General features: G+C 46.3%; 1 protein-coding gene across 1 annotated transcript in view; it reads right to left on the reverse strand.

Annotated features, from left to right (window-relative positions):
* CACNA1I (calcium channel, voltage-dependent, T type, alpha 1I subunit) overlaps positions 1-26052 on the reverse strand; it is a 166232-nt gene that overhangs the window by 51626 nt on the left and 88554 nt on the right. The window contains exons 5-6 of the mRNA XM_009887170.1: positions 2979-3138; positions 447-762 (exon numbers count right to left, since the gene is read on the reverse strand). Coding sequence (XP_009885472.1) covers positions 447-762; positions 2979-3138 — 476 coding nt within the window. The remainder of the gene's footprint in view (positions 1-446; positions 763-2978; positions 3139-26052) is intronic.

The following is a 26052-nucleotide window of genomic DNA, read 5'->3' on the forward strand; positions in this document are numbered from 1 at the left end:
AGGAATATTTCATTAAAATATTTCATTTCCCTGGATCGCAGTGGGAGAAAACCTGCAGCACGTTTCTGTGCCCCTTGGACTGGACACCGTGTACAGCCGGTAAAAAGAAAAAAGGGAAAGATTTTAGCTCCCATCTGCAACATGTGCTGGGAATTAAAAATAAATAAATAGACTCCTTTGCCATAGTGATCTGGATTGAAGAAAAAAACAGTACAAGTCAGCCTGAAGGATGTAGCTTATTTCAGCATAAGCCTGGAACAGCTCTATGTCCACCCATCTTCAGGAAGAGTATTTGAGGTGTGCTCGGTCTCTATTGTTAGAGTAGTTAGAAGGCCCTTTTCTCTATGCAGCTGTATCACACCCTGCAGAAGCCATCATGGGAGCAAAGAAAGTTGGAAAAAACCAAAAATAGCTTAAGCTTTGTTAGGAGGCTAACTGGGTCTTACCTGAAATATCACAATCCAGGCATACCCAATGTTGTCAAAGTTGATGGCACCCTTGTGTGGGTTGGCATTGCCTGTACGGCACACGTTGTAGTACTGGTTCCAGTTGACACACATGCCACTGATGTTGAACTCCTGACGGACTGAATTGTAGTAATAATAATCATCCTTGTCCAAACAACATTCATGGCCCCGCTCCTTCAGTGGGGGTATCTCGTGACAGCCCATAATTCCATTGTCTCCTGACAGTGAGCAGATAAAGGGCATTTCATCATCTTCCTCAGGTTGGTAATAAGGGGGCAGGACAATGTCACCTTGTCTGTAAGGATAAAAAACCACAGTTATAAAGTTCCTTAACAGACAGTTTCCCATCAGTGACACTGGTGGAGCTGGGAGCTTCCATCCTGACACAGGGACTGCACTGGGTAAGGGATTTCCAGGTTTATTGCCTCAGGAGAAGGCAAGGGAAGAGAGGGCTCCTGAAAAACAGAATATTTCCAGGGTGGGTCCCCAGTTTTCAGAGCTTTGCCTGCCATCAGATCACCCCAAGCCAAATTACACAATCTGCTTTCACCCAGATGAAGAAAAACTGGAATGTAGAGATTTGCATTCTGATCACTCTCCCCATTAGCATCAAAGCTAAATCAGATGCAGTGATATTAAGGAAGTTCATCAGGCTTTACTGTGATGTGCTCATGTATGTAACCGTTGATGGACATGTTTTATAACATTTGGCAGTGAACCTTCTGTACTTCAAAAAAAAAAAAAATCCAGTTCATGCATAATTAAGGTTGCACAGCTAAGCCTTAAAATCAGTAAATGCAAAGTTAAAATTGACTTAACCTTAACTTTGACTCCTCCTTGACAGTTGGCATTATGGGTCTAATGTTTCATGACAAGTTCACGTGCCTTTTTCCAAATAATGCAAGCACCTTCCAAATGCATGAATAATTAAAATAATCTATGCTTGGCTAGCTGCAGATGAGCTAATGATGAGAAAAGTGAAAGGTGTAGATTTAAAATTTTCCATTAAAATTTATCTGGTGCATTCCTTGCAGTGCTACAATACACAGCTTTCACCATCGCACAAATGCAGACTTTTTCACTAAGTATCATTAGAAGAGGACAGGTGTTGATGAAAAAGAGAAGAGAGGAAGTCTCTCGTTCTAAACTAAGTGGGACTAAACCACAAAGATCTGTCATTACACATCCACATCATTGGTGAACTGGGTGCCCACAGACTTCATTTCTCTAGTAATGGCCAGCCAAAGATTTTCTAATATCTGTCACTTTGCAGGCTGTGGCCCCGATTCACTTCTCAGTTACATCAACTCTGCATGGATGTAATTACACTCATTAATGTAGTACCACTCCTGATTTGCATAAAGGACAATCATCCTAAACATTCGGTTTTCCCTAAGGAATATATAAACACAGTAAATGGCTGCTTTAAGCAGCTCCTACTCTCCAACCCCACTGCTGTTCTGCAGATTCTATTTTCACACTTTTTTTTTCCAATTTGAGATGATCTAAAGCTTCAGAATTGTTTAATCAGTCTAAACTGATCTACAGCTTTACATTTTTTTAAGTAGTCTAAACTGATAGGACGCCTGGGATTAGCATACAGTTTTAAGAAGACATTTTAAAGCCTGAAATCTGCTAAAGCCAGAAAGTCAACAGGAGGAGCTGTGCCCTGGGACTGGTGCTCTGCTCCCTGGGAGGGTAATTGGAGAATTCATGGCATCCAGGAGCCACCCCACTGTCTCTGGGGAGGAGGAGAGCCTACATGATCTGCAGTCTTCCCCCTGGCTATCCCAGAATAAACCTCAGATACCTGTAATTGACCCCTGTGTGTCTCCAGGCTCTTTGCCAAAACTGCCTGCATTTACCCATGGGTTTTTTTGTCCCATTCAAGCAGCCATTTTTGGCTTTCAGGTGCTCTCACTTCTACTAACCCAGCTGCAGGACACCTCTCACAGCAGCCCTCTGTCCCTTCCCCATGGCACCTCCCACAGGCAATTCTGACCCTGATATTTTCCAGTAACTTCCCCATGTCTCTCCAAAGCCTCCAGAAGAAATGCATTAGTGTCCAAACAGTGATCTCAGCTCCACTTCAGAGGTGCCAACAATGTCCCTGGAAGCATCAGGCAGCACTATTGCTTTCCATAAGACTCCTCTTGTTTTTTGAAAAGGGAGCAAGTCCAGGAGAAAGATGGTGGCTGGTATTTCAGTGTCAACTGTCTCTGGGAGTAGGAGCAGAATCTTGAATCCCTGGGCACGGCCGGAGGAGGCAGCAATGCTAACCTAGCCTGGGTATCTGTGGACCATGAACACAGACTAAAACCAGCTGCCTCTGCCCTCCCTCCCTTTCCAGTCACTGCAAGACACGGCCAACGCTCGGCATGGTATCAACCTACAGCCATTTGGAGTAAGCGATACACAGAAAGCCAGGCAGCAGAAGACGAGACAGCAGGGAAGGGGAAAGAGAAATGCCCCTGGAAGAAAGGAAGGGGACATTGTCTCCCAAGCACTCACATTGTGAAGTTTTCCTCCATGAAGCAGCGGTTGCGGAGCAGCCCAGCCCACAGCTGCACCCCGATGATGCCGAAGATGAAGAAGACAAAGAAGCAGAGAAGAAGGACGTTCCCCAGCATGGGCAAGGTGTCCAGGAGCAAGTTCACAAGGATACGCATGCCTGCAGGGGGAGAAGAGAGCCAGAAGGAGCAAGTGTGGGATGGAGGAACAGCAAGGGAGAAAAGTAAGGGAAGAAGAGGGAAAAGAAAGAAAAATTTAGGAGCCTTAAAAAAAAAAAAAAAGCCACATAAAGATAAAAGCAGACTGTCGGAAATTAATTACTGCCCAAAGGAGGCTAGATTTATGATCATTGCCCTTTCCTGTCCTAACCTCTACTGACAGGCAGCCAGCATAGCTGCTGCGATGCCGTGATCTCTTAACCTTAGGCCTCCGTCTGCAGCAGCGAGAAGAAACGGGAATGAGAGTTCTGTTACCATCAGCTATCTGACTGATATCCCTCCCTCCCCCTTCCCTGCAGAAGGGCAATGGAGTGAAAACTCTGCCCCAAAGGTGCACGGCATCCTCAGACATCTCAGACTGAAAGTCATCCCAGTTTGATGACTGCACACTGCAAACCACGAGAACTGCATCGACGGCCCAAGGCCAGCCTGGCTGGCAGGATGATTCTTTCCAGCACACACAAACAACTGGCATAAATTGGTCTTCTCAGTAACAGTCTCATCAGGAGACAGTCATGGAGACCACACTCTTCTCTCGTCTAGTCCTCCAACTCCAACAGGGCTGGAGCACGCAGGTTGTGGGTCCAGCCTGAAATGTTGTTGGCACAGTGCCTCTGGCCTTTTTTCTTTTTTGTTGTTTTTTTTTTTTTTGTTTCTAATTACCTAATGAGTTCTTTCTTTCACTTTATTTCTCCCTGACTCTTCAGCTCACATAGCCACAGGGAGGGGTAAGGATTGGCTTGTTTCCCCACGGAGCTAACAGCTACTCCTCTGCTCTCTAGGGATGGTGAAAGTCTAAAAATCCTTCTGAGCATCACTGTACCTCCTTTACCCCTGCAGACACCTCATGCGGTTGTCTCTCCTTGCCTCCATGGAGGTCCCTCCCCTGGGGGCTCAGGGAGTTCCTTCACTGAAGATGTTCCATGTAGGCCAGCAAATAATTAGCTAATTAGGTATTTATAACCAGTTCATTACTTCAGATGGCGGTCGAAGGGGAAAGAGGAGGGGAAGATGAGATTAGGATTCTCTGACAGCCCTTTGAGGCACAAGTTAATCCCCTTTGTGTGCCCAGCGTCAAGTAATTAGCCACATGATGCTGTGCATTACGCTCGATCTCTATTCCCTGGGCTGCTCACACCACAGAGAGGGGAGGGAAGAGGTGCCTCTGGGGGACATGCACACAGAAGGGGAGGAAGAAAGGTGCCTGCTGTGGGGCATCAGACCAATTTAACTCAGGAGGGAATGTGTTGGGGATGGATGGGGGTGGGAGAGACAGGAGTAGTGTTTGCAAGTAGGAAATGTGTAGGAAGGAGAAGATGCTTAAGGATGTCTACATGGAATCATGAAGGACAAGGAATGACGGCATTAGCTCTAAGGCCAGGCTGTGGAGCAGCAGCTAAGCCCTTCTTGCCTGACTGCCCAGCTGTATCACTGGTCACCGGTTAAGGCAGTTTCTAGATGGTACATCAGTAACTCAGCAGTGCAGGGGCACAGCTCCAGCCACTCGCTGGGGATCGCGGACATGCCATGAGTCACTGATAGCTTTCTGATCTGTCACCGCACAAAGCTCAACAGCACAGCCACAGTGCCCTGCTGCCTGTTGCTGTGACCTGGAGCAACACGTGGCACAACACTTTGGCTTTAAGGCCACACACTCTCACTGCAGTGCAGCGTATTCCCAGCATTAAAGCTGCTTCACAGCACGAACTCGGTACTTCCCATAAACTATCCTGGTCAGTACATTAGGGAGAGCCAAGCAACATGGGAAGCTGTGCCAGCAGCGCTGCAAGAGGGGGTGATGTTTTTCAGACCAATTGATGCTAGCTCCATCTCAGAGCAGAGGTTGTGGGAAGAATGAGACTGCCCTTACATTGAAATGCAGAACAGATAGAACAGACATCCCCACCAGAATCTTAGAGATAACACACTTGTTGGGTCAGAATTTTCAAAAATTGGTTTCGTCCATGTTCCAAGAGAAGGCAAGTGATACGCAAAACTTGCCTGCCTTTTCCTTGGAAGCACCCTGCCTGCTGATACATTCTCCATCCTGAGTCTCAGAGGGGCTACTGATGGTATAGCATTGTGCTATCCACAGCTCTGGGATCATAGCTATTGCCCTCATGCTAGGCCCCCTGGGGCCCCTGGGCCCATAATCCAAGAACCAGCAGGTGGCCCCATGCCAGGCAGGTGGCCACCAAGCAGGTAGCCCCAGCACTTGGCGTCCTTTCCACATCACAAAGAATGATGGGATTTGATGGGTTGATGGGTTCCATTTCTAAGTCCAAATGAAACAAAATTTTTATTTTTAAAATTCTCCCAGTTGAACAGTCATCCTTGCCTGCCCATCGATGCTGACTGTGGATATGAGACTGGATCTTCCGAAAGCAAGAACACTGAAGCTACACCCATCCAAACATCAATTGCAACTCTCCTATGGGCCAACGACCTCTAAAACAAATCCATTGCTTCACTTTGTGCAAAGCCTCTTTTGCTTCCTACCCTAAACTGCAAAGCAATTGCTCTGCGAACCCATTTTTCACCAGAGGCATCAGTTTTCCATCAAATGGGCCTCCTCTGCTGAGTTCACCCAGTTAGTGCAGATACTTCAACTACTACTTCCTTATGGATGAAAGGCACAGTGTAAATACGAGCTCAGTACCTTTGTTCGCTCCCTTGTTAGCATCCCCTGATGCCTGCAATACTCATACCAGAGTCCCTGAGGCCTCTCCTCTGCTATAGCATTTTGGCAGTGCCCCTCCTGCACCTGTGCCAGCCCCTATGGGCACTTTGAGGGCAAGCTCTCGCAGCCTCCCTGTCACCTCCTGAGCTGGCAGCCCTGAGTGGGTCTGTCCACGGCTGGGGCTTTGCAGCCCCCTGGACTCAGGAAAGGATGTGCTAGTCCAGCAGCCATGTCAGGGCATCTGCTGTGGTTCTCCAGGGAAGGACCCTCACTGCCAGATGTGTGAACGCTTTCACGGGCCGGAGGGGGTGAGGCCCACTCAGGCAGGACCCACAGAGGTGGTTTCGGGGTCTGCACAATCTGGACTGAGAGCAGGTCGCAAACAGTCCCTGGTTACTCAAGCACTCACTAGGTGTACAGGAAAGAGGGAGAAAGACTGAAAAGCGTAAGGATGGAGGGTGATGATTTACTGCAGACCCTGGTGGCTGAGATAACAAAGCCTCTAAAGCAGCTGCAAGGCAATTGAAATGGGCAGAAGGCGTATTTGTCAGTGCAGCTTTAGGAACATCCTGCCCTGGAGAACTGGAATTCTTTTCCAAGGGGCCTTTGCTGGACAAGCCCTCATCCACAGCAACATTGGTGCATCTTGCATAACAACTTCTGGAAAGTGCTGGAAAGACGGTTCTTCAGCAAAGTCCTGCTGCTGCCTCTTTCCTACCTTCTGCCTCCTCTGCCTGCCTTGCTGCACCTTTACTTTTCTCTCTCTGTGCCTACATCTCTCTGCCTCTGCACTGCTCCACAGCATACGGGAGCACATCTCCCGGCCTCCCTCCCCACTGCTGCCTTCCCCCACATCCCCGTTTGTCCTTTACCATTGGCAGAGCAGAAGCCACGCTAGCTCACAGCAAGGAGGGAATATGAAAGGGACATTGACCTTTCCTGAAGCAGCCTTTGAAAAAAGGAGACGTTCCCGAGAAGAGAAAAGAAGAAGGGCCAGGCAGTCCGGAGGAAAAGTAGGGAGGGAGAGCATTGATGAAGCAATATTCAGCAACCAAACAGGCTCCCAGGGCATCAAATATGAAAAGGTTTTGCTCTCCAAGGAGAATAAAAGCTAGAAACATGAAATATTCATGAGTGCCAGGTGTGAGCTCTGAAAGGCCTTTTCTCTTTCCCACTCACCCTCATGAGGAGACCAGGGGAAAGGAGAAAACTAAACCGCGTTGGCTGTGGCCATACAAGGAAGGATCCTCACGAAACAATGCTCAGATAACGCTTCTCTGCTGCTCCCTTGGGCAAAGGGTGGGGAAGGGTGCTCGATGCAACCTTGCTGGCAGGGTTACTCCTGCTAGGATATCCTGCAGGAGCAAAGCCACGAGCACAACAGAGATGCGTTCACCACTCCAACACAGCAGTGGATGTCGGGGGAAAATACATTGCAGGGATGAAGAGTGGCAGGAGGGTGGGAGGAGTGCCGGGGAGTGAGCTGTCAGAGGGATGCACAGGGCTGAGCAAAGCCAAAAGACGAAGCGAAGTCACTTAACTCCCTCCTGGGTTCAGGCAGAGCAAATCCTCTGCTTCACCCTGGCAGCATCCAGAGGCCCTTCCTGACAAACTCTGCACATGCTCCAGTGACTGCAGCTCCCTCCAGACACTTGCCATCAACCCTGATTAGCCTGGCCGTCACAGCTAAGCAGACTCGCCCAGCATGTGCCAGAGCTGGGGAAAGTGTGGCAGCAGCGAGCAACCGGGGCAGGGCTGGGGCAGAGGCGAGTGCCGGGCAGCCAGAGCCAGCCACACAGTGCAGGTGTGCCCAGTGGCTTACCACCACCTCTCCTTGCTCCTGCCTGGCATTACTCTGTTGCTTCTTCACCTTCTCTCTGCCTGCCTCTTTCCAAGAGTGAGGACCAACAGCTGAGCTGATTCACTCCCTAGCACTAATCACCCCGCGATCTGAACAGGGGACTGGCTCAGGAGAGGGTAAGAAACCCTGTTCTTTCTGGTTTCTTCTGTCTCACCTGTCTCTGAGGCTTTTGGGTCCTCCCCAGCTCTACAGTGAGGAACAAAGCTAACGTGTGCAGAGTCAAAAGGAGATAGGAGTTTGAGGCAATTGTTCCCTTGCTTAGAGTAAACCAGATGGAAGAGAACATAATTCTCAGCACCCATCTTATCTGCATCATGGGCCAAGCCACCAATTGTCATTTTAACTGAAGTAAAATCAAATCTCTTCCCTATCAGCATTTGTGCCTGTAGCTGGCAGGACATTTTGCAGAGCGCAGACACTGAAGCATCGTTCTGTCCCTCAGCCAGGCAGCTTGTCCAAGCTTGCCTTCTTTCCTTCCTCCCCTGCCCCAGGACACATGGCAGTCCACCCAGTTAGTGTGGGGTTGACAAGGTGTTGCTGTGCATGTTTCTTTATGGGGAATTTTCAGAACTGAGGAACCATTCCAGCATATAGATGGTATTTTGCAGAGAGCACGCAAGGAGAGCTGCACCTTTCTTTTTGTGGTCAAGCCCTGGAGTTAAAATGATCTCAGTTTGTGTGCACAGTGAAAGCTGGTGGTCCAGCTTGTGGCTGTCCTCACTGATCTCTTGCTGATCTGAGGCTTAGCTGTCATTTCACACACATTGCATTCATTTACATTAACTAAAATGTGGGGGCAAACTACTGCAAAGAAAAACTGACCAGCTGTGTGTGCAACAGTAGATGCACTGCCAAGTTCATCATTATTATAACCCCCAGCTTCCCTTGCCACCCACATCTTTTTGTCTTTGCCACATTCCTCCTAGCTGAGACCTCCCCTGCAAACAAACGTGTAAGCGAGAGGAGCTCGGCTGAACAGCCGGTGTGCAGCTCCAGATGCCTTCTCCTCAAGCTGCAAAGGCGTCCTCACTCATATTGCAGGCTGTCACCCCTTGCTTTGCACCAATGCAAGAGAGAGCATGTCCAGATGGTTGGCCTGACCCAAATTAAAGGAACCCTATGGAAAAACAGGTCCAGCTCACAGTACCAGGTAGTGAGAGTTCTTAAACCACTTCTGCCACTAAGGAAAACCTGCCCCAGACACAAATGTGAAACACTAGCCTTGTTCAGAGGCAAACAAAATCTTTTCACTGACTCTGTCAGGTTCCCAGAGCATTTGTAGGATATGTTTAGGTAGGGTTGGGAGTTTTGCACTTACAGGTTTTCAGCATGATCTGTAGTTTAGGAGCACCGTTCAGTTCCTCACCACCACACTACTCCTGCCAACAAGCAAAGCTTTCAAGCACCTCTGACTGGCTCAGACACCTCATCCAGCTCAGCCTGCTGATGACCTAACCTCCAATTATCCAAATCTTTGTCACTTCTCAGCTTGACCACAGACACAGAAAATATCAAAGCATGACATTTCCAGCACTTATAAAGCCGTAGCCAGTACTAAAAGCTGTTGCTCACTTCCTCAGTAGCATGGGCGCATCAAGCCTCGCCTCGGTGCATGACTTCCTTTAGGATACTGAATCAAGTTCAAGCATTAAGTGCCCTCAGTCCTTACCTTCCAAGTGCTCCTTAGCTTAAGCCCAAGGTAACCAAAAGAGAGACTAAAGCTCCAGAAAAAAACTACTGGTCAGAGCTTCACCCTGCTGGGACAACACAGCTCTCCAGAGTAGGTTTAAAGTGTACTGATGTAAGAGCAAGAACTCTCTCAAGCTTGTTCCGAGGCTGTAGAAACAATTCCCTTGGGAGCCAGAGACTAGCACAGACCTCACTGCTTTTCACTTCGAGAGCAAGATGCTTCCCTTAGATAGATCAAATCAGGGCAACACGAGCATCAAAAAGAAAAGGAAGAAGAGGAAAAAAACACACCACTTACAACACCCCTCACACACACTTAGCTAAAACAACCACCAAAAAGAGAGTGCAAATGAAACCTGAGACATGCTGTTTTCCTTGGGGAGAAGATGAGAACACAAACACGTGGGTGCTGCACAGCCATGATGCTCAGCACACTGCTGAAGGGGGCTCAGGTGCCAGAGCCAGGGCTGAATCTCAATATTCTGAATCCCTCAGAGCTTTCCTTCCTACCTGCCCATCAAATGTCATACGCACGTCAAGGAAATAGGTCCCTCCTAGTGAGATTTAGCATATAGAAGTGTCAGCAACCTTGAATTATAATTCCCTTTAGCATGGTATACAGCAACAAGTCCCATGGAGCCCTGGCCTGGCTCGTACCTCGAGTAGTTATTGCCACATTTCTTTGCTGGAGACCTGCAGTAAATCCTACGGAGAAGCAGGCTCAGCTTCCATCACAGAGTAGTGAAGATCTCTTTTGATAAAGGATTTTTTAGAGAATATCAAAATGTCAAAAGTGAAAAACCAAAAACCCCCCCAAACCACCTTGGATAATGCTAAGAGAAATACACACCAAGGTCAGGGAAAATTATCTTCTCACCAGATCATAAATAATGCCAAAAATGAACTATATCTTGAAGGGCTAGACTCTAATTTTTGTGGTTTAGGCCAGACTGGACACTGAAATGGAACCTCAAACCAGGACACCAGTCTTGCCTTCTAAACCTTTCACAGAAGGCAAATGATCTAAACAGACCCCATGGAGTCAGTTCAGTTCCAAGCTCTTACATTTCTCAGCTTTGTCCAAGGTGCACAAGACCCAGCACACAACATAGTTCCTCCCTGATGGGCTGGAGCCTCACCAACCCTATAAAGGGACCAAAACATAGACCAATGCCAGGTGGAACTGCCAGGTGCTTTGAAGAAGCAAGCCCAGAGCTGAGGGCTCCTAATTGCAGACCTGACCCCAGGGTCACAGTGGCCTCAAGAATGAGGGTAAAATCCAGACCATTTATTTTGACATCTAAATGTTGACCACTCCCCAAAAAGAGGGGCCTCGGTCCAAGCTTTGCTGTGATCCAAACAGAAGGAGACACCTCATCTCTGCAGCAGGCTGCACCCTATTAGGGATGCTGTGAGCCCTGCTAAGGTCCACGGATAGCAGCAGAAAGCTCACAGGCACTCTCATTCAGTATGTGCCACCATAGCATGCTTGGTAGCCACATAATCTGTGGCAGGAGCAGAAATTGACGCAGGCAAAGGTCTTGGTCAGGAGCCGCCTTCTTCACTCTCTCGCCCCATTAACCCTTGCAAGCTTTGGGCTGTTAAGTAACCTTGTCTTGGAGAGCGATGCCAGGTGTCAGATTATTTCTTAGAGAGGTGTCTCTCTGGGGGATTGCTGTCATTCTGTTCTTTTTTCTAATACTGAACATCTAATAAGCAACACCTACTACCACCTGCTACTGTTGTTCATTCACTGATCATCTCATTTTTTCGCCATTTATCACTGCAGTGATGACTGCACTCACTTTCAGTGAAGACTCAAAACATACAGTGCCAGCTTTTCTTTCAGAATTGCAGGGGTCACCTAACACCAGGGACAAAAGGTAACTCCAGTGCCATGGCTGCGAGCTGCTTGCCTCCCTTGTATAAATATCCTTAAGTTCTTTACACATCTCTAGTGCTGTGTAAGTAGGACAGAATAATGCAAAATATTATGTAAAGCAGTGTTAATGCAACTTCTGGTTAAGATTTAAGGGAGCTAATTTCCTCCTGCTGTCACTAGCATGAATCATGTTTCTATCGCAGGCAGTGACGTGATGTTAGGTGAAATGTGTGTGAAGAGGAGAATCGGGCCTGTAATACACTAAGATCGAGAAATTTAAGGTTATGGTTGTAAATTGCCCTGCCCACACACACAAAGTGTAATTTGCATTAGTGTAATATGACATTATCTTTCACCCCGTAATACACTGTCATTATTGCTCACATTTCCATGGTATCCATTGCTTGATAGGTCCCATGGGACAGATTTTGCAAAACAGCTCAGCTCCCATTTAGGCAGCAAACTACGTGGCTGGGCTTTCGAGAGCGCTGTGTACACTGGAGACTGAGCTTGTTTGAATAGGCAGCAGAATTGTCACAATGGGAGAAGCAAGGCGCTGAGCATTTTTACAATTCTGGCTGTGCAGGTTCCCCTAGAGGAGAAAGCAGAAATAAAGATTCCAGCCAAGGTCTCTTTATGACTAGTTTTGGGGTTGTGGTTTGTTGGGGTTTTTTTCAGGCTTGCTTTACTTCCAATAACACAAACTCTGACGTGCTGTTGCTAACTCTTATGATTTTTATCAGGAGTCTTGGGATGCATGGCACAAACCTTGAGGCACGAAATCTTGCTATGACTTGACAACCTCGGATCACAGTAAAAAAAAATAAAAAATTCTATTCCTCACTACTATGGGGGAAAAAAAGAGGACTGCAAGATCTGAGTCATGGGTCTAAAGGTCTGAAAGGAATGGGAAAAATAAAAACAATCTGTGATATTTTTTTTTTCCTTTTCCAAATCTCATTATTTTAAACCCATCTGACAACTTACAAGCACACAATTTGTGACTTTTGAATAATTGGTTATACTAACAGTAAAACTGAGCAAACTGGTTCAGAGGGAGAAAGATGACTTTATCCCATGATCTGTAACTGCAAAAAGAGGCACTAAGCAACATATGGTACAAACTGAGGAATTATCAGCTCTACATTTCCTGCACTTCACTGTTCTCCAGGTCTCTGCCATGATGTTACACTAACAAAGGGATATAATTTTCATTTTGTTTTGTTTTGTTTTTTTCCCAAATTTACTTTGATTACCCATGTAAACACAAGGCAATATATTGCACACTGTGGAATGCACCTGAAATACAGCACTGAGATCAGACAAGTAAACAAAATTGCAGCCTGTCTTCAGTGACTGAACACCTGTGGAATGATTACTAAAAATGATCGATAGTACAGCATTGGTCACACATTAAGGAAAGGTATAAAATCAAAAGGCTTCTCGGGTAAGACACAGCCGCAGCTGGTATGTGAAGAACCTGCTACATCTGCGATTCCCTGTACACCGTTGCTTGCAAAGCAACACGGGGAGTGGAGTGGGGTGGAGACTCCAAGGCCAGACCCTGTAATAATCCAGCAGACATGGGAACGAGATGGCACCACAGAAGGAAAACAGTGCAAAGGATGGGACAGAGTGGAGACACTGTGGCTAAAACCCTGTGATAAACTGGGGACTTGGGGACCAAATAGAGTCCTCGAAGGTCTTATAGAACTGATAAACTACTTGTTACCCTGAGCCAACAATCTGTCACGTTTTTGACAAAATGCTGTCCTTTAGTGAACTTTGCTCATTATAATGTCATTATAATACCAAAACACACCTCCATCCCAAAGGCTACCTGCCTCCAAGGTGCGACCATTCCTCCTTGAGTCTGCGCCCTGAATTTTTTGTAAACTATACCTTTAAATGCCAGGCGAGAAAATTTTACACCAATCATAATAAAAGTATTTATGACTAGAGTCACTCAAACTCCACCTTGAAGATATCAAATAGTATGAAAATAGTCCGAGAAAAGGGGGATGTGAGGGAAGACACCATCATGGACTTCTGGGACCAGTCGACAGGCTGAGCCTCTCTTCCCCCTCCCATAAGGACGCTTGTGGGTAAGATTCGAACACTTGGCTATACCAAGTGCTTCCCCGGGAAACTTAGAAATCTCTATATAGAGTAGTTTTATAACTTAGCGCTTTTGTTAACCGAGCTGTATTGCTAGCATTTTTAGTTTTTGCACGTGCTTTGCAGACAGTCACTATCACCAGCAATCCAAAAGAACTTGTGTATCTGTTGTTTAAACAAACTGTACTGTGTAGGCAGCGAGTCGTTTGGGTTTTCTCATTGAACGCGAGCGAAGCGTGGCCGTGTTAGTTCATGAGCACAACTGGGCTGAAGGTGCAGTCTGCTATTAGTGTATCCAGAACCGTAACAGTTTAATATATTAAACGCGCCTGGACTGATAGTGGTGAATTGGGCATCACTCAGAATTTAAACCTAGCTGCACCTAGCCTCCCACCTCAGTGAGGAGTGTTAGAACGCAAGGGGGTTTATTTTCTGCCAAAACTATTTTGCCCCTCTAACGCAACAACACCTCCTCCAGCACTACAAGATATACCCGGCAAACCCTGCCGCTTGCCTCTTGTGCATTTCTCCTTCGAACCCAGCTCCTTCTCTGCTCTCCTATCTATTGATCCTCATGCTGCTCTGCTCCCCCTCGTGCTGTTTCCCCGTGTCCTGAACGTGCCTGTCTGATTTAGGGCCCGACTGACTTGATAAAGAGCTGCGCTGCCCACGGAACAGCACATACAGCAAAGTGCAGCTCTGAGTTACATTTCCATCTACTCTCTGCACCCCTCTCTGAGGAAAGGCATCCTTTAAAGGCCCACTCCGGGCATAAATCACATTGCTCTGTTCAGCGCTTTGCTCCACTTGGCTGGGAGATTGGGTTAGGAAGGGAGGATATAGACTGAACTCAACCCCATCAGTCAAGTCCATCTCCTGTTGGCTTTTCTCCATCCTTTCACTGCCCGCCTGCCTGGGACAGAGCCTACTGAAAGCTTACAGCTTCGTCTTTGAATGCGTTTGAGCCACACATAGCCCTACTAGGGAGTGAAAAGGGCTTCCTAACCTCTTAACTTTTGTGTATGGATGCTGCAAGAGAACATCCCTCTTGTCCCTGTACCAACCTGCTCAGGACTGTGGCTGCGTGCGGATAAAGCTGTGCGTGTACACATTTGCATGTGGTTGTAAGTATGATTTATGTGTCACTGAGATGTGATAATAAATATTTACAGAAGCGCTTATATGAAGAACTATGGATGGAGTAAGTTTAAATACTTGGAAAATACATCTGAATTTCAGTTATCTCTTTACAAATAAACCCACAAGGGGAAAAATTGTACTTCCAAAATAGTCAAATGGAAGAATACATTTTTGAAAGGGAATTAACATTGGAAGAGGACAAGCAAGCGACAGTCCTCTTTCAAAAAGACTGAGGCATCTGAAGCAAAGACCCTGGGTGGGGGCAGAGGTCTTAGAAGAGGAATCTCATAATCCCTTTGTATTTCCAACTGCTAGGGCAGGACTGTGCCTGTCATATGCGCTTGCTTTTTTATCTGATCTAGCGGTAAATGAGACTGTTTTACAGCCTAATATATCTTAGTCAGAAGCTAATTTCACACATGCTCATCAGTGAAATTAGTTCTTCAAAAACACATTTACAGAAGTAAATGTCATCACTTTTCCCCTGTGCCAAGTGCGGGGTTCATAGCCAGACCACTCTGTCTTAGGCACTGTTACAGCATCAAACACAGGTAGCTTGGTGAGGAATACAGATTTAAGGCAGGAAATACAAACACAAAACATCTGCTTCTCCCATTCCAAGGTTCAGCTGTTTCAGACTATTTTTACCTTGCTGCCTTGGTCTACTGAGCTGAATGTAGGGCTAAGAGTTGTGAGATGTCAGTTGTATTCCTGAGTCTGCTGGTGACACTCACCGTCTCTCACCTACCTTGTCTGAAACATGAGAAAGATCAAACTAACATGACTTAGTTTCTACCCCTTAGTTTCTATTTCTTAATAAAGAAAAATAGAGCTAGACTAAGATTTTCCTACACAGCACCTTTACCAGGGAAAAAAAAAAATGCTATTTCATTGAAATGGAAACATTTCAGTGTTGTGATAGTTATTGAAAGATCATTTAGCAATAAGAAAAGGAGGACAACGGGAGAGGAAAGCATTTTTATAAAGTTGAAATGTTCTATTTCAACGCTTCTAGAATGGCATGGTTGAGGTTTTTTGATTTTTAAACTTCTTTGTCATGACAATGTATAGGAAAAAAATCAAAAAGCCAAACAAACCACCTAAAATTACACAAAATCAGACCATATTAAAATGGATGGAATATGCTTATTCTTGTTCTGACTGAGAAAAGACACATTTAAAAAGAGCAGAACTTCCCACAAATCTGGAATTCTATTTCCTGCACAGCTAGTAATAAGAATATAACATTATATTTCCAATGCCTATATCTTCACATAAGTATTACTGCACTTACACACCAAGTAATAGCCCATGCATATGCTTGCTATTCAATAAAGTTGCTATGCAACACTTTGCAACAGACTCCTTCACTTCCGTACAGTGTTCTCAGCTGAAGTAATCTGCTTCCAAATGATGAATCAGTTACTAAATTGTAAGTGGAAACTGGAAGACATCAAACACAATGCAAGGACTCTTCTTTGCATAACACCAATGCGACAAGAAAGAGTAAACTGAACAAACACTTTCTGCTCTAATGTCGAAAAATCGTAGTAACAGAAGCAAAAGAAATTCAAACTATTAGAAACTACTACAGAATCTCTGCTCAAAAGCAGGCAGAAAGAAAACAAAACCAGCCTTCCCCCTAAACCTTGTGCCTTGCCATGAGAAGAAGGGATGAAAGAGCTAGCAGAAAAAGCAACTTTTCACCTAGCAACCTGCCACACAATTTTGAAAGGACAATAACAACAAATGGCCGTGGAATTTCACCCCAAGCCCAGGACACAGACATGCCCAGATCAGAAAGCAACTACCTTTAACAGAGACCCAGAGGGTATTTTTTCCATCTTTACACTTGTTCAGTGACTCGCAGGGCTTGTCACACCAACTCATCACCATGGAACGGAATCACATGGTAATACGACCAAAACAATCTATAATTTTTTGTTTCATGCATTTTTAGATAAAACCCCCAAAATTCTTGAGGTTGTAGTCAGGAATGCAAGAGACAAGCAAGAATACTAATGAAGGAATAATCAGGGAGGGCAGAGCCACGGGCTTTTTCATCCAGAAGTGAAATCTGAAATGGTCAGTAGCACATCCTGCTGAGAATTGCAAGAAATGCAATCAATTGCTGATAACCCATAGGTAAAGATCAGTTCTAATCCTGAAGCAGGAAGGTTTGAAATCTAGAGATACCTTCAGGCAAGCTCTGATCCCTTGGACATGCCATTTTACTTACTTACTTCACTTACACAGTGCCTCTTAGGGTTTTACAGTCTACTTACAAATGGGTGGAGAACTTCCTTAATGAACTTTACATTTGCCGCCTTCTGGTTACACTGGATGTCCTTTTCTTCTTCTGTCACAACTCAGAAGAGTCTATGCATCCTTCATGCTATCCAGAATGAGTACAGCAGACACAAATAGAATTTGTCAGCTCCTTGTGGGATGTTATTTCAAAGCTCCACAAGCCTCACTGTCAGAGAGGTCTTTCAGTAGCATCTTGAGAATGAACACAGGTAAGCAGGGTTTAGACTTACCCAGTTTGGGCATTTAAGCTTCCCCCTTGTGTCCGGGTTCCATCAGAGATAGGGTTAATTTTCACAAGGAGCTGGGATGGGACACAGCTGGGGGTCGGCTGACCCAAACTTGCCAAACCAGTATTTGATTTGGTGTGATGACATGCTGGGGAGAGGGAGGAATCACGGCTCAGAGTGGGCTGGGGGCTTCCTGGGTCAGGTTGGTGTGCAGTGGTACGTTAATTGTGTTTTGCATATTCCTTTATCAGCATTATTGTTGTTTTCCTCTTTTCTTTGCTGTTCTGCTAAACTGCCTTTTTCTCAACCCATGAGTTTTGCCTTTTCCTTCTGAATCTTATCTCATTCCAGACAGAGGTGTAGGGAGTGAGTGAAAAGACCGCATGGTTCTTTGTTGCTGTCTGGGGCTGAACCACGACAGTCCTTTTTGACACTGAACTTGAGGCACAAAGGGTTGATATAATGACAGATCTGACTAGACCATGTTAAAACTGATGTTATATGCATTTATTATATTAGTTAAATAGTCACTGGTTGCAATGTTACTTTCTTTGTGTGCATGGTTGTGTTATGTAAATTCTTATATGCTCTGTGTACTCCCCATGATCTTGTTTATCATCTCTGGGAGAGGGATCGGGATTATCATTTTGCTGTACTGTGTATTATCAGCTATGAGATAACATCCCTGTTCAGGCAGTTATGTTGGGATGTTTATGCAGCATTGCTCTCCTGCCTGTACCTTGAGCATCATCTCTCGGAATTCATAACCAATCACACCCAAACTATGGGGAAAATGGGGGGACACTTTCCCCAGCTCTTTCATCTCCCTTTTCTCCTTTGGGCCAGGTACAACAGCTTTTGAGAATTTTGAATGTTCAAACCAGCTCCTATCACTATGTCTCCCGAACATGTTTCAGGTCTTGTTTAGGGTTAAACAACTGTTTAAGACCACCACCTGGAGATCTACCCTGAGGCTGGATAGTCATGGATGGTATGGCATGTGGGAGAATATGGACAGGTGTCTAGAGAACTTCTCGCCTCCAATGATTTGGGATTTCACTCCTGAAAAACTACAGGACCCTGATAAAGTGATAGAATATTTGAAAGGAAAATGCTGTGGCTATTCCAGAGAGGCATGACTATGGAGAGTACATGAGAAAGTGGGATGGACAACCTACCCTGATCCTACAGGTATGGGTACATGAGTTGCAAGGAAGAACAATCACAAAAGGGGATCCCTCCAGGAAAAGTGCCGCTCCAATTTCCAGCAGGCAGTTCCCCAGACAGAGTAGAAGGCCTGATCTTACTTCTCATTCTCTTGAAGGGAATTCTAAGTAATTTTTGCAAGAAGTAATGGATACTATGACCAGCCATGTGAGGGAAAGGGACAACCGGGTTTATTGGACCGTGTGGATTCAATGGCCTTGCACATCAGACCCACAGGAGTATAAGGCTCTAGTGGACTCCAGTGCACAGTGTACCCTAATACCATCAAGCCATAGAGGGGCAGAACCCATTTATATTTCTGGAGTGACAGGGGGATCCCAGCATTTGCCCATGTTGGAAGCTGGACTGAGCCTAACTGGGAATGAACGGCAAAAGTATCCCATTATGACTGGCCCAGAGGCTCTGTGCATCCTTGGCGAAGACTACCTCAGCACAGGGTATTTCAAGGACCCAAAAGGGTACCGGTGGGCTTTTGGCATAGCTGCCTTGGAGACAGATGAAATTAAACAGCTGTGTACCTTGCCTGGTCTCTCAGAGGACCCTTCTGTTGTGGGGTCGCTGAGGGTCGAAGAACAACAGGTGCTGATCACCACCACAACAGTGCATCGGCAGCAATATTGCACTAACCAAGACTCTCTGATTCCCATCCATAAGCTGATTCATCAAGTGAAGACACAAGGAGTGATCAGCAAGACTCTCTCACCCTTTAATAGTCCTATATGGCCAGTGCAAAAAAATTCTAATGGAGCACGGAGGCTAACAGTGGCCTGGATTATTGTGGCCTGAATGAAGTCACACTGCTGCTGAGTGCTGCCATGCTGGACATGCTAGAACTTCAATATGAACTGGAGTCAAAGGCAGACAAGTGGTATACCACAACTGATATCGCTAATGGATTTTTCTCAATCCCTTTGGCAGCAGAGTACAGGCCACAGTATTCTTTCACTTGGAGGGATGTCCAATACACTTGGAATCAACTGCCCCAGAGGTGGAAATACAGCCCTACCATTTGCCATAATCTGATCCAGACTGCACTGGAACAAGCTGAAGCTCCAGAACATCTGCAATACATTAATGACATTATCGTACCGGGCAACACAGCAGAAGGTTTTGAGAAAGGGAATAAAATAGTTTGAACACTTCCGAAAGCTGGTTTTGCCATAAAATGAAGGTCAAGGGACCTGCAAGCAAAATGTGGTTTTTAGGAATAAAATGGCAAGATGCGCACCATCAGATCCCAACGGATGTGACCAAGTAGCAGCTATGTCTCCACCAACTACAAAAAGGGAACACAAGCTTTCTTAGGCATTGTGGGTTTTTGGAGGATGCGTATCCCAGACTACAGTCTGATTTGTGTGCGAGCCCTCTATATCAAGTGACCCAGAAAAAGAATGATTTTAAATGGCACCCTGAGCAATGACAAGCCTTTAAACAAATTAAACAGGAAATAGTTCATGCAGCAGCCCTGGGGCCAGTCCGGGCAGGACAAGATGTTAAAAATGTGCTCTACACCACAGACAGGGAGAATGGCCATACCTGGAGCCTCTGGCAGAAAGCAACAGGGGAGACGCGAGGTTGGCTCCTAGGGTTTTGGAGTCTGAGATACAGAGGATCCAAATCCTGCTATGCTCAACTGAAAAAGACATACTGGTGGCATATGAAGGGGTTCAAGCTGCTTCAGAAGCGGTCATTATGGAAGCACAGCTCCTCTTAGCACCTTGACTGCTGGTACTGGGCTGGATGTTCAAAGAAAGGATCCCTGCTACTCTTCATGCAACTGATGCTATGTCTATGTGGAGTAAGTGGATCACACTGATCACGCAGCAAGCTCAAATGGGAAACCCCAGTTGCCGAGGAGTTCTGAAAGTGACCATGGACTGGCCAGAAGGCAGAGATTTTGCAATATCACCAGAGGATGATGTGACATGTGCAGAAGAGGCCCTGCCGTATAATAAACTACCAGAAAATGCGAAGAAACATGCCCTGTTCACAAATGGGTCTGCCGGATTGTGGGAAAGCATCAAAAGTGTGCTGTGTGGATGAATTGTAGAAGCTGCTGAAGGACAAGGTGAACTGAGCCGCTTTGCAGAGGTGAAAGCCATCCAGCTGCCTTTAGACATTGCTGAACAAGAAGAATGGTGTCTCTATACTGACTCATGGATGGTGGCAAATGCTCTGTGGGGGTGGTTGCAGCAGCAGAAGCAGAGCAATTGGCAGCGCAGAGGTAAACTCCACTGGGCTGCTGAATTGTGGCAAGATACTTCTGCCTGGATAGAGAATCTGGTTGTGAAAGTATGTCATGTAGATGCCCATATACACAAGAGGCCACTGAGGAACATCAAAACAACCAGCAGGTGGATCGGGCTGCTAAGTTTGAAGCGGCTCAGGTGGATCTGGACTGGCAACAAGGGTGAATTATTCCTAGCTCAATAGGCTCATGACACCTCAAGCCATCAAGGAAGAGATGTAACACACAGATGGGCTTGTGACTGAGGGGTGGACTTGACCATGGACACTATTGCATGCATTATCCATGGATGTGAAACATGCACTGCAATCTAGCAAGCCAAGCAGTTAAAGCCTCTTTGGTATGGACAATGATGGCTGAAATATAAGTATGGGGAGGCCTGGCAGATTGTTTTTGGAGGATGCGTATCCCAGACTACAGTCTGATTTGTGTGCGAGCCCTCTATATCAAGTGACCCAGAAAAAGAATGATTTTAAATGGCACCCTGAGCAATGACAAGCCTTTAAACAAATTAAACAGGAAATAGTTCATGCAGCAGCCCTGGGGCCAGTCCGGGCAGGACAAGATGTTAAAAATGTGCTCTACACCACAGACAGGGAGAATGGCCATACCTGGAGCCTCTGGCAGAAAGCAACAGGGGAGACGCGAGGTTGGCTCCTAGGGTTTTGGAGTCTGAGATACAGAGGATCCAAATCCTGCTATGCTCAACTGAAAAAGACATACTGGTGGCATATGAAGGGGTTCAAGCTGCTTCAGAAGCGGTCATTATGGAAGCACAGCTCCTCTTAGCACCTTGACTGCTGGTACTGGGCTGGATGTTCAAAGAAAGGATCCCTGCTACTCTTCATGCAACTGATGCTATGTCTATGTGGAGTAAGTGGATCACACTGATCACGCAGCAAGCTCAAATGGGAAACCCCAGTTGCCGAGGAGTTCTGAAAGTGACCATGGACTGGCCAGAAGGCAGAGATTTTGCAATATCACCAGAGGATGATGTGACATGTGCAGAAGAGGCCCTGCCGTATAATAAACTACCAGAAAATGCGAAGAAACATGCCCTGTTCACAAATGGGTCTGCCGGATTGTGGGAAAGCATCAAAAGTGTGCTGTGTGGATGAATTGTAGAAGCTGCTGAAGGACAAGGTGAACTGAGCCACTTTGCAGAGGTGAAAGCCATCCAACTGCCTTTAGACATTGCTGAACAAGAAGAATGGTGTCTCTATACTGACTCATGGATGGTGGCAAATGCTCTGTGGGGGTGGTTGCAGCAGCAGAAGCAGAGCAATTGGCAGCGCAGAGGTAAACTCCACTGGGCTGCTGAATTGTGGCAAGATACTTCTGCCTGGATAGAGAATCTGGTTGTGAAAGTATGTCATGTAGATGCCCATATACACAAGAGGCCACTGAGGAACATCAAAACAACCAGCAGGTGGATCGGGCTGCTAAGTTTGAAGCGGCTCAGGTGGATCTGGACTGGCAACAAGGGTGAATTATTCCTAGCTCAATAGGCTCATGACACCTCAAGCCATCAAGGAAGAGATGTAACACACAGATGGGCTTGTGACTGAGGGGTGGACTTGACCATGGACACTATTGCATGCATTATCCATGGATGTGAAACATGCACTGCAATCTAGCAAGCCAAGCAGTTAAAGCCTCTTTGGTATGGACAATGATGGCTGAAATATAAGTATGGGGAGGCCTGGCAGATTGATCACATTACACTCCCACAAACCCACCAAGTGAAGCGCCATGTGCTCACAATGGTGCAAGCAACCACCAGGTGGCTGGAAACATACCCTGTGCCCCATGCCACCACCAAGAACACTATCCTGGGCTTTGAAAAGCAAGTCTCATGGCAACATGCCACCCCAGAGAGAATTGAGTCAGACAATGGGACTCATGTCTGAAACAGCTTCATAGACACCTGGGCCAAAGGGCATGGTGTTGAGTGGGTATATCACATTCCCTATCATGCACCAGCCTCCAGGAAGATAGAACAATACAATGGACTGCTAAAGACTACACTGAGAACAACGAGTGGTGGGACCTTAAAACATTGCCATACACATTTAGCAAAAGCTACCTTGTTAGTTAACACCAAGGGATCTACCAATCAAGCTGGCCCTGCCCAATCAAAAATTCCATGTACTGTAGAAGGGGATAAAGTCCCCATAGTGCACATGAAGAATATGTTAGGGAAGACAGTCTGGGTTAGTCCTGCCTCAGGCAAAGGCAAACCCATCCGCAGGATTGCTTTCGTTCAAGGACCTGGGTGTACTTGGTGGGTGATGCAGAAGGATGGGAAGGTCCAATGTGTACCTAATGGGGATCTCATTTTGGGAGAGAATAGCCAATAAATTGTATTATATTAATTGCTAAATAACCTTGCCACTGTATGTTATAATTTCTACATGCCATATAAATGGTATTACAGTAAGAATCACCCAAACTAATGACAGATGGACTCTGATGTCACCTAGTGCATCGGTGATGGGATCAGAATTGACCTCAGCAAATGGTGCCCATCAACTTTCCCAAGACCAACATCTTCAGCCCATGGGCATGGGCTGCACCCAATACAACACCCACAAGCTTCCAATACAGCACGCAACAGTGTAGCACCACACAGCATCTTGCCTGCCCTGAGATACTCTTCTAACAGATGGAGCCCAAAGTGACGGATTAAATTACCTCAATGGATGTTTTAGAGGGATGGCCCATAGACTAAGGGAATGATATATGTATGTATCTATATGTGTATATATATATCAAAGACAGGGAAAAGTGGTGGTAATTAATTGGAAAGTGTAAGATCTGGGCATGGGATAGAATACGGGGTGGATAATGTCCTGGTTCTGGTGGGGAAAGGGTTAATTTTCACAAAGAGCTGGGACAGGACACAGCCAGGTCGGCTGACCCAAACTAGCCAAATGGTCAGTATTTAGCCAGGGTAGGGGTCAGGAATCGCTGCTCCGAGTGGGCTGGGGGCTTCCTGGGTTTGGTTGGTGAGTAGTGGTATATTCATCATGTTTTGAATATTCCCTTATCAGTATTACTGTTGTTGTTTTCCTCTTTTCTTTGCTGTTCTCCCTTTATCTCAACCTGTTAGTTTTGCCTTTTTCTTCTGATTCTCCTCTCATTCCAGACAGGGGTGGGAGGGTGAGTGAAAAGACCACATGGTCCTTTGTTGCTGTCTGGGGCTAAATCACACCACCTTGCCTACCTGTCAAGAATATAAAACTAGCTTATTTAACTTCTCTAACAGGTGATACTTTTTCCTCTACTATGTTGTCGTGGTTTGGCCTCAGCCAGCAACAAAGAACCACGCAGCCGCTTGCACAACTCCCACAGTCGTGGAAAAAGAAAATGTCAGGGCCAAACTCGTGGGTTAAAAGAGTGCAATTTAACAGAACAGCAAAAGGAAAAGACAAAAAAAACGCGATTACAGTACCGCCGCGAAGCGCACCGACCAGACCCACACCGCCGCAGCCCACCCGCGAGTAGCGACTCCTCTCCTCGCCCCGGCTAGCTCCTCTTATAGCTCGGGCATGGGTCACGTGGTATGGAATACCTGCCCCCTGCCGGCTCCGGGGAAGATTAACCCCATCCCTGCCGGAACCAGGACATATGTTGCTACTGTTTCCTTAGAGTCATTCTGAATTTCCTCCCTCCTAATTTTCTGGCATTGCTTCTTTTTTTGCTTCACGTAGTATAAAATTCCTCTCCAATTTCTCCAGAAATTTCTCACTTTAGTACGTAGACTTTTCAAATGCTTGCTGGTTATTAGCGTGTTACTGTTCTTTGGGCACTAAATAAGCTTCCCAGACAGACCACTTCAGCACTCTTCCCCTCATGCAGTAATCATTCAGGTTCCTAATCACTTTGTCCATTCTGATAATAAACTGCCATTATTCAGTCCACATGGACAGACTCCTCTGTGAAAATCAGTCCCTACCTGTGTGCCCCTGTGGAAGCCTTTGAAATAGCCACCAGTGAAAGCTGGCCCACCTTGTCCCACCGCAGCCTTCTGAACATGACCAAACATCTGCCTTTGGGATTAACCCCCCTGCCTCTCCCCAAATCTCTCACGCTCTCACCAAGCCCTCAATCTCCCTCTACCTCCCACTGTCTGATTTCCCACTTTCTTTTCTAGCACCTGCAACACCTCCAGCATGGTATCGTCAGTACATCTCACTAATAGACTTTCCTCTTGCTTCAGATCAATAATGAAGAACTTTAAAAAGACATTAAAAAAAGATTTGTGGCCAAAGGTCCCATTAATTATGTTCGCTGTACCCCACTAGGCACCTTCTTCCAACGCAGCTCATTCCCATTTATCCATTTATCACAAGCATTTGTTTACAGCCTCTTAGATATTTTTCTCAACTCTCAAGTCAGCGCTTCCTCTCCTAGGGAATACGATTTCTTTCTTTTTCTTTTTTTTTTTTTTAATTAATGGCAGGATGTCTTTCTTCCAAAATGTTCCATGCATGTAACCACAGATTTATGTAGCGAGAAAGATACATAAAGATTTAACCACAGAGTGGAAATTAAAACAGCATCAATTTCATACAGGTAGAATTTTATCCTGGTAAAAGGACCAGACAGACAGCGTCACTGCTGAGACAGTCAGGGGAAATTCAACAGCCTGTGCTCTGCAAAGGTCAGGCAAGATGATGGAAAGAGTCCCTGGTGGGCCAGTTCTGATGCTGCTCCCGCTGCTCCTCCCAGGGCAGCTCCTGCCAGCAGGGGGTCAACTCCAGCTGTTCCAACCAATAAATAGGAATAAAACAAGGCCCCGATTTTTTGTCAGTCAAGCTTTGCTCCTGACTGCCACGGTACAGCAATTAACATGGCAGATGTCTACAGGAGTCAACTGGATATCATTCAAGATGCTCCTGCTTACCACCAAGGTTAAGTCTACCCTGACAAAAGGGATCAGCCCTAAAGAGGTCTTTGAGCACAGACTCACGGGACTCCTAATGAAACAGGGAGGAAAGGGCACTGCACAACATAGGGACAGTGCTGCCCTCAAGCAGCCAGCCATATGCTTCATGGAAGGGGTGAGCCTGCCACGCACAACCTCTGGGCCACTCCCTCACAGAAGAGATGCGCCCCAAACACACACTGCTGCAATGTGTGCCCCCACTGCCAGGACTGTGTCTGGCTCCCCGCCCCTTCCTCTCTAGAAAAGGAGCAGAGAGTGGGAGACAGGCTGGGGGAGTTGTTTTGCTGATAGTCGATAGCCGAAAGTTTGTTCTTGGCTCCCATCTTTATCACGCCATGACGGACCTGTTAATTGTCTGGGTGTGCACTCAGTGCCCAAAACAGCTGCTTCTCTGCCTGGCGCCCTCCTGCCATGTGGGGCACACAGGACTGTGCCTCGGTTCCTCCAGCACAACTTTCACCACCCTCTATCCCTGGATATTGCCCTGAGATAAAAATAAACCCAGGAAAAGGGACAAGACCTC

Source organism: Charadrius vociferus, unplaced genomic scaffold (assembly GCF_000708025.1).
Source record: "Charadrius vociferus isolate BGI_N301 unplaced genomic scaffold, ASM70802v2 scaffold346, whole genome shotgun sequence".
NCBI lineage: Eukaryota > Metazoa > Chordata > Aves > Charadriiformes > Charadriidae > Charadrius > Charadrius vociferus.